Genomic DNA, 13,604 nt, shown 5'->3' on the forward strand with positions numbered 1-13,604 from the left:
ACATCTTTGGAGGGAGCTTGGAGCATGCGCAGTAGCTTTCCCCCGCGGAATATCAGACGTCGCGGATATGCATCCCAGTGAGACGGCATGTTTTCGCCTAGGTGAAAAGCAAAGGTGCGTAGACCATCGCATCGCTTACAGGCACGTGGGATTGTCCGCGCACGATCGGAAGGCATTGCACATGCGCAGTGAGGTGTTCTTTTCGGAGCGCCAAAGAATTCGCGGGATTGATTTCTGTGCGATAGTACGGCAGGCGCCACCGCCGCCCGTGCGTGACGTCAGAAACATGACTTGGCGCGTTAATATTCAGCGTCAGGGAGGAGCTTCAGTTACGCGTGCACCCCGAACGCAACTCGCGCCCCTCAACCGAAGCACGACGGAAGCCGCGGAGCGCGTGCCCGAGGTCGGACGTTCGAAAGACACACGCCCCGCCGTTCTCTTTTTGGTCGACGTCGCGGACGGAGCGTTTGCTCACGCACGGTGTTTTCCCGCAGGGGTGATGCAGATCAAGAACTGGAAGCCCCTGTCCTTCGACCAGATCACGGAGCTGCCGGAGGCTACCGTCGGGGACATGCTGGCGGACCTCGTCCAGGTGGCCACGCTCAGGATACGACTGTACAGGTACGCCCCGCCAACTCTTTATCGCGTCGCAGCTCCGTCCGTTCGTCCCCGAGCTGACAGTCGTGGTGGTGAGCTACTGGCTCGCCGGACCAATCGACCGCCTTCCTTTGCGCATGAGTATGGGCGGGAGGATGGTCGCGAGAGCTCCCACCGCACTGTCCAGCTTGGAGGATAGGGTGGGGCTGACGGAGACAGACGGAATGTCTCGTCGCGGACAACGCCAACGTTGTGCCTTCGCCGGGGTGGCCGAGTTCGAACACGTATAGCACAAGCATGGGCCATAAACTGGAGTGGAACGCGCTATATTTTTATCGGGTGAAGGTAACGATGTCGTGTTCTCAAACACGGTTTGGTCTCGCCATCACCGCCACAACGCGAGTTACGTATACAAATATTCCAAACTTTACTTCTTCTTTTTTTTTTTTCACTCTTTGTTGCATTTGATACAAGCTAATGCAAGCAGCTTGTGAACTGCGCTCGCAGCAATCGCTACCCGGAAGGATAATCGGCTAAGTTGGGCACATTATCCTTCCGAGTGGCGGTTGTTGCGAGCTAACTTGCTGACCCACAGACTGTATACAGGTTGGCAGCTGTTACATGCCACGTGAGGAAGATGCATGCATCTTTTACGGAGTCCCGATCTTTGTCATTGTGTGCTGGTTGCACGCATAAAGTCCATCTTCGATATCATGCCAGCCAGTGGTTGTCAGACGTTGTTTCAAACGAATTTGTCCGGGTCTCTGTTTCCCTCGTTCTTTTAGAGATTGTCTGCGCTTATTTGCTTGCCGCAGCCACGCCGCAATCCATGGCCGCCAGTGTGACCTCTCACCTGCGTGATCACTCAAAAGTGAATCTCTTTTTTCTTGCTCTGGGCACGTGTCACCTTACACCCGTTGCCTTCCAGGTTTGTGCTCAAGCCGGAACGTTGGTTGGTGGTTGCCTCTCGCTCACCTGCCCTTCCCTCTTCCGCTCCCGGTCGCGCCCGAAACGCTTCGCTCACTCTCGCGGATTCGCGTTCGCGCGTCGGTCGGTCGGTCTCGCGGTCAGCGATCGGCGAGGTTCTCGCGCTTCGGCGGCCAAACCCGCAGCTCCCGTTCCTCGGAGACAGAGTCCCCCAGGGCCCGGGGGAGTCTGTCGGACACGCTGGACGGAGAGCTGAAGGCTTGAGTCGAACGAGCGAACGCTTCCGCCGGTTTCGAATAAAGTCCGTCATCGCGTCCGTCACGTCACGGTCGAGCGTCCCCGGGTCATTCTTACTTCTCTGTGTGAATGTTTTGTTATCGAGAGAGAGCGAGAGAGTGGGGGCGAGAGGGCAGTGTGGCGGCAGAGAGTGCCCTCGAAGCCGGGGATAGCGCCAAGGGACCAAGTGAAGTGTTTTGGTCGTTGCAGCCGTCCCAAGCCGAACGTGGTGAACGACGTGAAAGAAAAGCTGCTCCAAGTGCTGTTGGCGCAGTCGCACTCGCTACTCCTGAGCTCGGGGTGCCCCATCGACCAGGTACAGGTGACCGCGCCGTTGACCTCTCCGTCCTAAGCGCCGCGCATTCTCGAGAGAAGGAACAAATTGCAGCTGTGTATATATATTCATGTATCGATCAAACTATTATATGCAGACTCGTATGTTGTGAGACACGCAGCGGCCGCTCGAGATTCAATATCCGCCTTGCTGGCGCGGGACGCCGAGTCTTTTCAAAACGTCGCTTCGACGCTGTTTCTTCTCTTTTTCTTTTTTCTTACGATGACACTGAGAATTAACAGGCGAGGGAGCGTTGTGTGGGGTGGCTCGCATAACGCTTCGACGCGCGTCGCGTGCCAACATGCGCAAAACGGTTTGGCAGCCGGCCAACACTCCTAACTTCGACAGTGCCACGCTGCACGCGATGCTCGCAAAGTCGCACTTGGGCGCGCTAAAAAAAAAAAAAAAAAAAAAACTGACGATTTATTTTGAAGCGACCAATGGAATAGGTCAGTAGTGTCACGTGAGTCGCGATGCTTCCCACGCGTGATCCACAGACAACCTGAAGTGTGCGGGCTGACTAAATTTATGGCGGTGCCACCTTTCGCAAAGGAGCGCCACGCTCACTCGTGAAACTCTTCTCTGTAGCAGATCTCGACGCGAGTAATTACGGGCAATTCATCCCCTGTCCGGTCTTGCTCAGCCTGAAGGATTACATTGTTGCGTTTGAGAGATCAAACGCCATTGCTTGCCAAGGGGACGTGCGTAGTGTGCGCTAATGCCCCCTAATAAAGGACTCGTTGCCCTTCACATCGCGGGGTGTAGTCAGGAGAAATTGTGCGCAAAACATCAGGTTGGACATGCGCACACGGACCGTGGAAACTTAATGATGACCGGAATTATCGTCACGTTTCATCGCGAACTATGGAACTCAGGATTTGACGCGGATTTCGGGAGCCGACTAATGAGATAGAATGTACCTTTGTTCCCTAAGGAAAGTTGTAATTTTTTTTTTCTACTGATTATAATCGGACCTCTTTTTTTTTTTTTTTTAAGGGTTAGCTTGAATTTACTGAAACAAAGGACGGAACAGGACAGCACCGCTGACTAACAGCTTTTGCTTTAGTACACTTCTATGTATGTACCAACTAGCTCAACTGAAACCTGTAACAGAGCTCCTTTCTTTGTTGTGGAGAGTGCTTACGTTCATGGCCGGACACGACGTAGGCACGTTGTCGCATCTTACGGATGCACACGAGTGCTGAATACCATATTCCATCGCATATATTGGTTGTCTATTTCATTACACTAGTAGTTCTGATGAAAATGATCCACGTTTGCAAGGAACGTTTGGAAATACAGGTGGTCCCTCGTTGAAGCTAAATCTGTGTCGCATTGTGTATGCGCCCACCGACTACAGCGCTCCTAAAGTGCGTAGAATGCGTAAGAATAAATCAGTCTAGGACCTCCCTAGCATGGCCAGATAAAGCCATGCATGCGGTGTGCAGGGGACACAGCTGTGGAGACGCCTGTCTGGATGGATTCGTTGCTTATGGACTTACATCGGCTAACTGTCATAAGGCCGGCCTATTCTCTTTTAACGTTTCCATCTATGAAACTGCGCATCCAAGGCATCGCGCCCAAGTAAGATTAGATAAGACAATGCATCCCTCTTAAAAATGTATTTGAAGAGAAAAAGAAATGCGCAGTTGTATTTCGAGTCATTGATCAAACTGCCATTTGCAGAATTGCGTTTTGAGGAACTCCAGTTTCAGCCTGGCACGCGACGCCGTGCCTAGCGTAGCCACGTCCTTCTTTTGTACACTTTTCTCGTTTTCGCAGCTGGTGAAGTCTTCTCGGAGAATTTCGGAATCTTCTGTCCTGCCTGTATTCTTTTTTTTTTTTTTTTTTTTTGTGAATGTGTGTTGCATAGTCGGCGAAGCTTGCGGTGCAGGTGTTCGGCAGCCGGCCAACTCTCTTGGACCGTAGCCGCCGTGTAACGCTTTACTTTTCAAGGCTAAATCAAAGTTAGCTTCAGTAAGAATGCATTGAAGCGAAGTGCAGTCTCGGTTCCTACTGTAAAGTGCAGTCTCGCGCAGTTTGGTGTGTGGCGAGAGTACGAAGCGGTGCCTTGCGGGCGGATGTGTGTTCGCAGACGACGCTGGCGGCGCTGACCAAGGGCAAGGCCGAGTGGGAGATCTCCGAAGAGACACGCAAGAAGTTCGACCAGTGGTACCTGCACCAGGTGTTCCAGCACTGCAGACAGGTGGCGCTCCTTCAGCACCAGTTGCAGCAGCAGCACCTCCACCAGCAGCACTCTCCGCAGCAGCGGATCCTGCAGCTGACGCTGTCCCAGCCGCCGCTGTCCCAGCAGCAGCCGCAGCCACAGCCGCAGCCACAACCGCATACGGTCGTGGTCGTACCGGCGCCGTCCCAGGTCTCTCCGGCGGCTCCGACCTCGGCTCCGGCCGCGCACCGGCTTCAGGCGCACCACGTGAGCGCGTCGGCGCGGACTCGCATCCGCACCTCGTTCGACCCCGAGCTCGAGCTGCCCAAACTGCACCGGTGGTTCGCGGAGAACCAGCACCCGTCGAGGCTCACGATCCAGCAGTACGTGCGCGAGCTGAACGCGCTCGACTCGCGCCGCGGACGCAAGCCCCTCGACGTCAACAACGTCGTGTACTGGTTCAAGAACGCGCGGGCGGCGCACAAGCGGGCCGAGCTCAAGCTGTTCTCGACGGCGCCGCACGCAGCGTCGGCGTCGGCGGCGCCGCACGCGGCACCGCTGCCGGGCTCGGTCCACGGCGACGCCGCCGCCACCGCGGGCGGCAACGGTCTCCTGCTCAGGAGTCCCGCCTGGGACTGCGCGCTGGACTCGACGCAGGACTCGGACGACGCGAGCTTCCGGAGGACCAACGGCTTCGCGACGGGCCTGCAGGGCGACGAGGACTCGTGCGGCGGCGGCGGCGGCGGCCCCGACGACGACGAAGAGGACTCGCCGCCGCCGAGTCCCGAGGCGACGCTGGACCTATCGGTGCGCGGGCGGGACCGCAACGGCGCCGTCAAGGAAGAGCCGCGGGACTCGGGCGGCAGCAGCGACATGGAAGAAGACGAGGGCGGCGGGGAAGACAGCCCCGCCGACAGCGAAGACGAAGACCCCTGCTCGCAGGGCGGCGGCAACCCCGGCCGAGGATGCGGCTCGACCCCGCCGTTGTCGTCGCTCCGGGACGACCGGCGCAAGCGGAACCGCACCTTCATCGACCCCGTGACCGAGGTGCCGCGGCTAGAGCGCTGGTTCGCGGCCAACACGCACCCGTCGCACGCGCAGATCGTGCGGCACACGGACGAGCTGAACGGGGCGCCGTACCGCAAGCGCTTTCCCAGACTGGAGCCCCGCAACGTGCAGTTCTGGTTCAAGAACCGCAGGGCCAAGTGCAAGCGGCTGTCCACGGGGACCCCGTCGATCCCCGCGGCCTCGGCGGGGCTGCTGCAGGCCGCCCTCAAGGCCGCCGTCAGCCACGGGTCGGACCTGGCCTCCTCCGGGCTTCGGGGGACGTCGACGACGTCGTCGTCGCCGCCCCAGCGGGTCGCCCCGTCCCCTCCGCAGGACGCGGCGCGGTCGTCGCCCCCGGCAGCCGCGCAGTGACCCCCCTACGGTGCTCGCGCGGACCTCTAGTCACACTGGGCCTGCTGCTGCCCTCTCGCTCTCTCGCTCTCGTTCTCGGTAGAACCAAAGGGGCGCCGCCCCCGCACTCTCGTTGACTCGGGGGCGCCAACCGCGACACACAAACACACACGCGCGTCCTCGCGGCATTTCTTCGGCGTTTGCAATCACCGTTTTTCGGTTCCATAATCTCCCTCCCTCGCCCCCTTTTTACACCTCCCACCAATCGCGTGTTTCGTTTCGTTCGGTGTGTCTTTTAAAGCCATGTCCACGCGGGTTTCGGCGGGACCTTAGCGATGCTTAGGCGACGGTTCCTCCCGTAATACAACGGTTGATTAGAGGCTGCCATGACGCAGCGTTTTTCCAGCCGTTTCCTGCCCGGGTATCTCCCAATCAAACGGTATTCGGCACCAAGGCTCTTTCGTAGCCGGTGTTTGCGTGGCTCTTACACTCAATGAGAACGGAAAGACGGGTCGGATCATCCATTCCTCCGACGACCTTTTAAAGGCGTACGTTCTTTTCTGGCTCGTTATTATTCACCGAAAAAGGCGAGGAGAGGCCCCTCCCACGAAGCTCTCCGCTCACCATGATTGGTTGTTTCCTCCTCTCGAGCGTTCGCTCTGCTAAAGTGGAAAGGGCGAAGGGCTTTGTAGGACGAGCCTGTCCCGCTGTCCTTACTCTACGACAGTCTATGCGGACTTCTGGTAGATTCTTTCCGCCGTCCCGCAGCCCCCTCTGCAACACTTGTCACGCAAGGCTAGCAGCGCGCTCGCGCACAGCGCCGTCTTTGTCGCGTAAGCGTTGCGGGACGGCGGAAGCGATCTACAAAAAGCCCTTAGTGACTGCAAGCACCGACGTTCTTCGCAGGCAAAATTGAAAAACGAATCCTCGATTGTAATTTGTTTTTAATTTAAAAACCAAAATTTGTTATGGAAGCAGCCACCTTTCCTATTATATTGGTCTTCCTTGGCCCTATGTTATCGTGCGGGGATGTTCCTACCCAAATACGGAGTTTTCAATTAGATCGTTCTCGCGTTCCGATACCCGATACTTCACCGACGCCTTTGCGCAAACGGATCGTGTCGCTATCGGAGCTAGGAAACGGTCCACTAAAACTCGCCCCTAACTGCTGCCTTCGCCGAGATTGCAAAACGTCGCAATAGAAACCTCGGAAGCCAGTCAGCCTAAAAGCGAGCATCTCGACCGTATATGCCGCCGAGTGATTTGCTTCAATAGGGAGTTTTCGTAGACCGCGTTTCCCCCTCCGCTAAGCCCTCCGCAACGAAAAAAAAACAAAAAAACGCTACTGCGCCTGCGCGCCGATGGCCTTGACTGTAGAGTTCCGGGTGTCGTAGTAGGTTGTGGAGAGCCGTTGCGAGATGGCGAAAACCATCTACAAAAACTCCCAGATGTCTTTACTAGATCTACACAACCTGAGCGAAGTCACGTGGAAACCTGTGCTGGACCGTGGACTCACGTTAACCCATCGTTATTTTTGTATCTCGCGTCTTCTGGTCCTGGTGCTCCCGTTTGTCCTCGTGGGTCCTTGTTTTTCCCTACGCCGAAGCCCGTGGACAATCAGATGTGGCGCCATCTATGAGCAATACTAGCGTCCTTCGGTGGCCGTTGAGTTTGAACCCCCTTCCTCCAGATCTATGCAACGAGTGAAGCAGAGGGAACTTTGGACCCCAGCCCCCTTCTTCGTCGGAACCGTCCCGGCGGCGGGTTTGGGGACTTGCAATAACGAAGAGCTTTCGCTCCCGATTTTCGTTGACCAGTTCCTCGGGCAGTTTTTCAAGTTCCGCTTTTGTGCAGACTTGTTTGTTCGTGCGCGTGCACCGGGGGATGGCTAGAGTGCTGGATGTTCCAGTAGTTTAGGGATATGGCAACTCTGGGAGAACATATATAGGGCATTTCCTTTTCTTATTCAACTGGTTCTGGCAGGGCGGCTCGTCGTTCTTTTCTTCGAAGCTGACGCGCGGAAGTTCGTTTCCAAGTTGCATTTTTTTGGGGGTCAAACGTCTAACTGAGGCACCTCTAGACACTGATCAGGTTCCAATTAGGTTATAATCAGGATACGACCCATGGTCTTGTTGTGGCGGCGCGCGCAGCGTATCCCGTGGTCCTTTGCGAGGTTTCGGTTTGCAATTCCGCGTGCTCTAAGCCGCGGACTTTTCGCGAAAATGATTTATCATCGCGTTGCATCCGACTCTTGTTGAGACTACCTTCGGTGTCCCCCCTTAAAAACGAGTCAGCCGTTGTTGTTTGCCGTTTATGGCTAAGCGTATGCCATCCCCCTGTCCATTCGGTTCGTCATTTGTCCGAGCTTTTTCGTCTGGCAACCAGGCACGTCCGGGTAGTTACGTTTTCATCCCGGGCCTGTTCATGCTCAAAAGCGCCACCACCACCATCACCGCCGTCTAATATTTTGTTTGTCACAATGCCTACCTCCTGCGCCTGCATGTTCCTCGTTTTCGAATAGTCTTTACTAGAAGCAAAAGGTTCTATAATAATAGGGAAATTTTTTCCGCTTTAGAGCCATAAAATACACTACACTTCAAGCATCGGCACTCCCTCCCTGGATCTTGTGGGCGCCGCCATATCGGTCCTTGGTACAGAAGGGTGCGAAAAATGGCGGTCGTTACGACGGGGAAAATACGGACGTTTGCAAGCAGTCGTGCTTCGAGAGCCAGTCTGGCCACCGTGGATGGGAAAACTTTTTGTTTAGGTGCCAGTCTCTTGCAAACGTATGTAAGACGTTTGCAAGTACGGCTCTCTGCGGCTGGGTATGGGTACAGATCGTCTGATAGTCAAGCATTGTTGAGGCGTACCCACGGTTTCCAGACTGGCGCCCAAACAAAGCGTTTTCCCACCCACGGTGGCTAGACTAGCTCTTGAAGCGCGGCTGCTTGCAGCGTTCTACTCCGCGATCTGTGTTTTGACATTTTTGGTGACCGAAAAACAGCCTTCTGCGATTTCGAGCTAAAACTTCAACATAACTAACAACAATGATTTTAAGCTGCGAGGTGACGGGAAGTGTCGTTGTTCTGAAGCGTAGTAGCCTTTTTTGGGGGGCTCTTTCTCGCACGTTCCTTTCGTCAATTTACGATTTTTTTTTTTTTTTTCGGAGCGTGGAAAACTTTTGTAATATTAATTCTTAGCGTGCTGCTTTTCGTAAAATATACAAAATAACTCCGCCGCTGCACACTGGGCGGCGGATGTGCAATAACTTGAAAAAAAGTGCGCGTCGCTTGAGAGAAGAGAGAGAGAGGGACTGGTAGATGACGTTACGCCCCCGGCGAAGAAAAAGAAAGTTAATAATTGCTCTATATTTTTAACAGAAAGTGGGGAGAAAACCTACTCGGCCCTCGTTCTCTGGCCAGGCGACATTCCCTATACCGGTGATGATGATGATGTTTCCTTTGTAGTTGGCGGAAATGCCTCCATTGTTTGAAGACGAAAAAAAAAAAAATGAATAAGCGCGAGTCGAATGTTGTATACTACCAATTAACCATTTATTGTGCATAGCCTCTTACATTATGATGCTGTTGGCATCTATGAGGGGGTATTCACGGGGCGCCGTAATGTTGTACGTTGTTCGCAGCGCACACTCGGAACTAGATTCCCATTTATCGTCCTACCACGGAAACGGTCCCGAGAGTGTGTGTGTTAAGGACGTTGAACGTGCATGCTCGCGTTTGTCTACCAGTCGGGGTGTTTGTGTTCTCGACAGTTCATCAATGGGAGGTATTGGCGATTTGCGTCGCGTGCTCTTAGAACCTATTTTCACTGCTTCGTCTTTAGACCGTCAGACGCTGCGAATATTTGATTCGCACGAGAAGGCTGGTGAGCGAACTTTCCGCCACAGCTTTCTGTTCTTGCCGCCAGGTGCCGTAGGTTTCGCTGGAGTCGTCAATATTTGGGGACAACTCGTTCCGGCGGTGCGGTCTCGCACCATGTGCGCCGATCGAAACTGCGCACGTGTCGAAAAAAGTTGTCTCGTACAAAAGTTCCGAGCTTGCGCTACGAAAATAAAAATAACAAAACAGCGTTCAACGAGGCTACCCACGAATATCCCCTGTGGGAGGCTATGGGTGTGCAGTCACACCTACTCTTTTTTAACGCTTACGTTTAACCCCACCGAACGCAATACCTCGGCGAATGAAATTTCCGCCGCTGCTGAGCGGGTCGCGGGAACGATTGAATGCTAAGCCCATCGTTACGGCGTTTTATTTTTATTTTCTTGCACCCAGCTTGTTTCGTTAAATGGGTTGGCCACACTGGCGAGCGTGGGGTTCTGGGTCGTCGTCTCGTTACCTGGCTGCGGTCAGTGTCGGCTTTTTTGGGATTATAGCTGGCCACGGTAGTTTCCGCGAATAACCACGACTCCTAAATCCTAGTCAGCTTTTTTTTTTTACGTAGTTTGTTTTGTCTTTTGTGTGTGTCTGTATCGTTTCGTTACGTTTCGAACTTTGGTCTACGCCCGCTTACGGTTCGGAAATTACTAATGCCTCCTCTACCGGCAAAACACTAATACTAAGACGTGTATTGTAAATCTGAAAATAAGTGCATCGTAATGATTTTTTTTTAACAGCGATTACTTGCGCAGTATAGACAATAATCCAACAAGGGCCAAGCTGTGTCGTCCTAGGACATTGTATCCAGCGTTCTATCTTTTAATATGTTTGTATCGGCTGTTACGGGGTAGGATAGAGCCACTAGATAAGCTACGCTTGAGCATCGGCACATCACTTCCGGATTTTCTTGTGGGGGCCTCCATTTTGGTGCCCAGCGCTGAGCGGCCGCCATTGGCGGTCGTTTCGATTCCACAATGCGACTTCCCGAGCTTCGGATACGGCGTCGGAAAGCTCGGGAACCATTTCAACATTTCTGGAAGACGGATAACCGTTTCCTACGATTTAACATATACAAATCAAAGCTGCCGACAACTGGCAGCCATGATTTTAACTTTTAAGCGCCAAGTTGTGTCTGCTCTGAAGTGCGGCGTATTCAGTGGCTTCGGGTAGGGGCTCGTTTCGGTAACAGATCGGGTAACTCGGGGGGGAGAAACGGGTGGCGTAGAGTAGGCAGGTGGCCATGTCGCCGTGCTCAGTTTGCTCGCTCCAAAGACCGCGTGTGTGACGTCAACTTTTTTTTCTGCTCACAACCTCGACTCACAAGAACTTCCTCCTATGTTTTCCTTTGGCATTTTTTTTATCCATCCCTTTATATAAACATATACTATATTATTATATATATTATATACATAGTCTATAATACCCAATAAACCTCCTTTTTTTATTTTACTTATCCTAGTGCGTTTTGTTTAGAGGCTACATCGTGTGCGCAAAAATCAAACGGGAGATTTCGTTGCTTGTTTTTAACTGGCGCGCCGTCAACGAACAAAATACACGAGAATACCAAACTCCTCGTCATTTTTCATGATACTGCCCATCACACGCGGGTTTGGTTCTTTTTGTATATTGTTTAAAAAAAATGTAAATAAGGGATTTCTTTTTTTTTTTTTTTTCCGCGCCAGCTATAATAGAGTTATCCGGGCTACGGTTAAGCCTAAATCCGGAAGACTCGATCCGCGGCGGTACAGTCGCGTACAATAAAGATGGACTCAACGCTCCCGTTACCGGATGGGCGGAAATGTAGAAATCAATGAGGTCTTCAACTACCTGGTGAGACATGCTTGGTTTTGCACGCAGCCACGCTTCAAATGCTAGTCTGGCCACCGTGGATGGAACGTGCTTTGTGTGGGCGCCAGTCTCGCAACAGTGGGCACGCCTTAGCGAGGCTCGACCGTAGCTCGACTATCAGACAATCTACAGGGTGTCAAACCACTAAACAAAATTGCAGTGTTCTTTTCTTTTTTTTTTATTGCAACAATAAACTACACGATACTGAACTCTCCTTCTCCGCCCACGTGTAGCGCCGCAATTCGAACCAGATGCCAAAGTTTCAGCACTAACCGTTATTTGATTAAATTTTTCTAAAATTTTAAGTGGGAAAATGGCGGCCTACGATATCCTACGATATCGGTATATTTGGCGACATTTAAACTGTAGGAGAGACCCTGTTCCGAAATTCTCCGAAGAGAAATGACGTCTCCACGGCACTCAGGATGTAAGTAGCATTATTCTTGCGTCACGGAAGGGGGGGAGTATTTTTGTCGACACATTTATCTTTTCTAATATGATTGGCTACAAAAACGAGTCTCTGGCTCCTAAAGTCCAAATCCGATTCGACACCTTGAGCGGGGCACCCTTTTCTAGTTCTGATGTAAACTTGGAGGCAAGTTTTGGGTCGATCCATCCTGATCTCTTCCCCGGCGAGATAGAGCGAGACCGGCGCCACGCGTGGCGTTGTGCGTCACTTCCGTTTCCGGGACGTTGAGTCTGCAACGTTTGTACGCGACTGTAGTGTACCGCGCCGCCCTTACCCTAACCTCGGTTAACCGGGGAAAGGCGGAGTTACGTCCTGCGCGCGCACGAACGCGTCGCACAGCCACGTACCAAAAGCAATAACTGAAGCGTAGAACTCCGAGACTCGTGCAGGGAGTACGCGCAGACGCCATTGTTGGTCCCTCGTGGGGACCCAATATGGCGGCGCTCCGACCGCAAATCCGCTAAATGGTGCAACCGCTCTGTATAGACGAAAAAAAAAACAAAAAAACCGGTGAACTACGTACACGGTCGGTCAGCCTTAGGAAACCCTGGCGAAGACACTACGAAGAGGGGGGGCACGCAAGGAACTGTGGAAGCACTCCATGCCGCTTGGGGGCGCTTCGGTGGCTGCTGACCGTGCGTCACTGTTCTCCGTCTCACCGTAACTTTGCAAACGGCGAAGGCTACTGTGCCAGTGAGCCAATCAGCACGTTGGAAGGGAACACGTGACTCTGTCTTACCAGATGCGCACAGTACTGTCGAAGCCACGGGTGATGGAGAAGAAAGCCGCTTCTGTACGAATTTTGAGTGACTGGCTAATCTCGGAGGGAGATTCGTGCGTCGGAGAGCTGAGACACGCAAAAGAGGGTGAGAGGAGGGTTTCTTCTTCGCTTGGGGTTATTGCCTTCGCCCTTGTACTTCTGGCAAGGGCTATCACATGCTTCCCCTGATTGGCCCGAAGGAGCCTTAGCGTTCGTCCCTTTGCCAAGTGACGGTAAAGCTGAGTACGGTTTCCTGTCGGTGCCCCCGCGTAGTGTTCCGACCTCACTCGCGGGCCGTCTCGAGGAAGGTTAGGGCCTTCCTCCTCAGTAATTGTGATACTACAAGTCGCGGGACATGGCGCTGGGCGCAGCTCAAGCTCGCGCGTCAAGCTATAACTACGAAACTGAAGCAGATCCAAAGAGAGGCGGGGAGGGTGCCGCCGTGTTGTTCGGCTCGTTTCCAAGCCCTTCCTCGCCCATAGAGAGAGAGAGTATACTCAAAGTTTTTTGCCGGCCTCTTTAAGACGCTCTGTGTACGCGGGTTGAGCGCACCCTCTGCAATTCCTTAGTCCCCACCAAACAGGCGAGGAAGCAACCGACCCATGCTATCGGAGGTGGTTTTCTCTGCTTCGCCTTTTATTTTGACCTGTTTTTTGTTCGCGGTTACTAATAAAACCGAATGTTCTTTATCGGATGGTGTTCTCCCCTTTTCTTGGCTCGTCGTGCGGGTGGTCCGAGAGGGCCGTGTGCTGAGCAGGAAAGACGCTACTGCGTCCCTTTGTGGGCGAGGACAGAAGAGTTGACGGACCTTGTGGCGGCTCGGGTAGCGATCAAAACGTACAATAAAGAATACTATTCCGTGTAACTGCGCACAGAATGGATGCAGGTAAGAGGGAAACACACGGCGACATCATATTTTATTACTGAAATAC

General features: G+C 53.3%; 1 protein-coding gene across 1 annotated transcript in view; it reads left to right on the top strand.

Annotated features, from left to right (window-relative positions):
- Positions 1 to 13,361, top strand: part of LOC8023245 (homeobox protein dve-1) — an 80,182-nt gene extending 66,821 nt beyond the window's left edge. The window contains exons 4-6 of the mRNA XM_042286490.1: positions 495 to 621; positions 2,011 to 2,116; positions 4,230 to 13,361. Coding sequence (XP_042142424.1) covers positions 495 to 621; positions 2,011 to 2,116; positions 4,230 to 5,720 — 1,724 coding nt within the window. The 3' untranslated portion in view covers positions 5,721 to 13,361. The remainder of the gene's footprint in view (positions 1 to 494; positions 622 to 2,010; positions 2,117 to 4,229) is intronic.
- The last annotated feature ends 243 nt before the right edge of the window (positions 13,362 to 13,604 follow it).

This window comes from Ixodes scapularis, unplaced genomic scaffold (genome assembly GCF_016920785.2).
Source record: "Ixodes scapularis isolate PalLabHiFi unplaced genomic scaffold, ASM1692078v2 PGA_scaffold7__128_contigs__length_106722199, whole genome shotgun sequence".
In the NCBI taxonomy this organism is placed as follows: Eukaryota; Metazoa; Arthropoda; class Arachnida; order Ixodida; family Ixodidae; genus Ixodes; species Ixodes scapularis.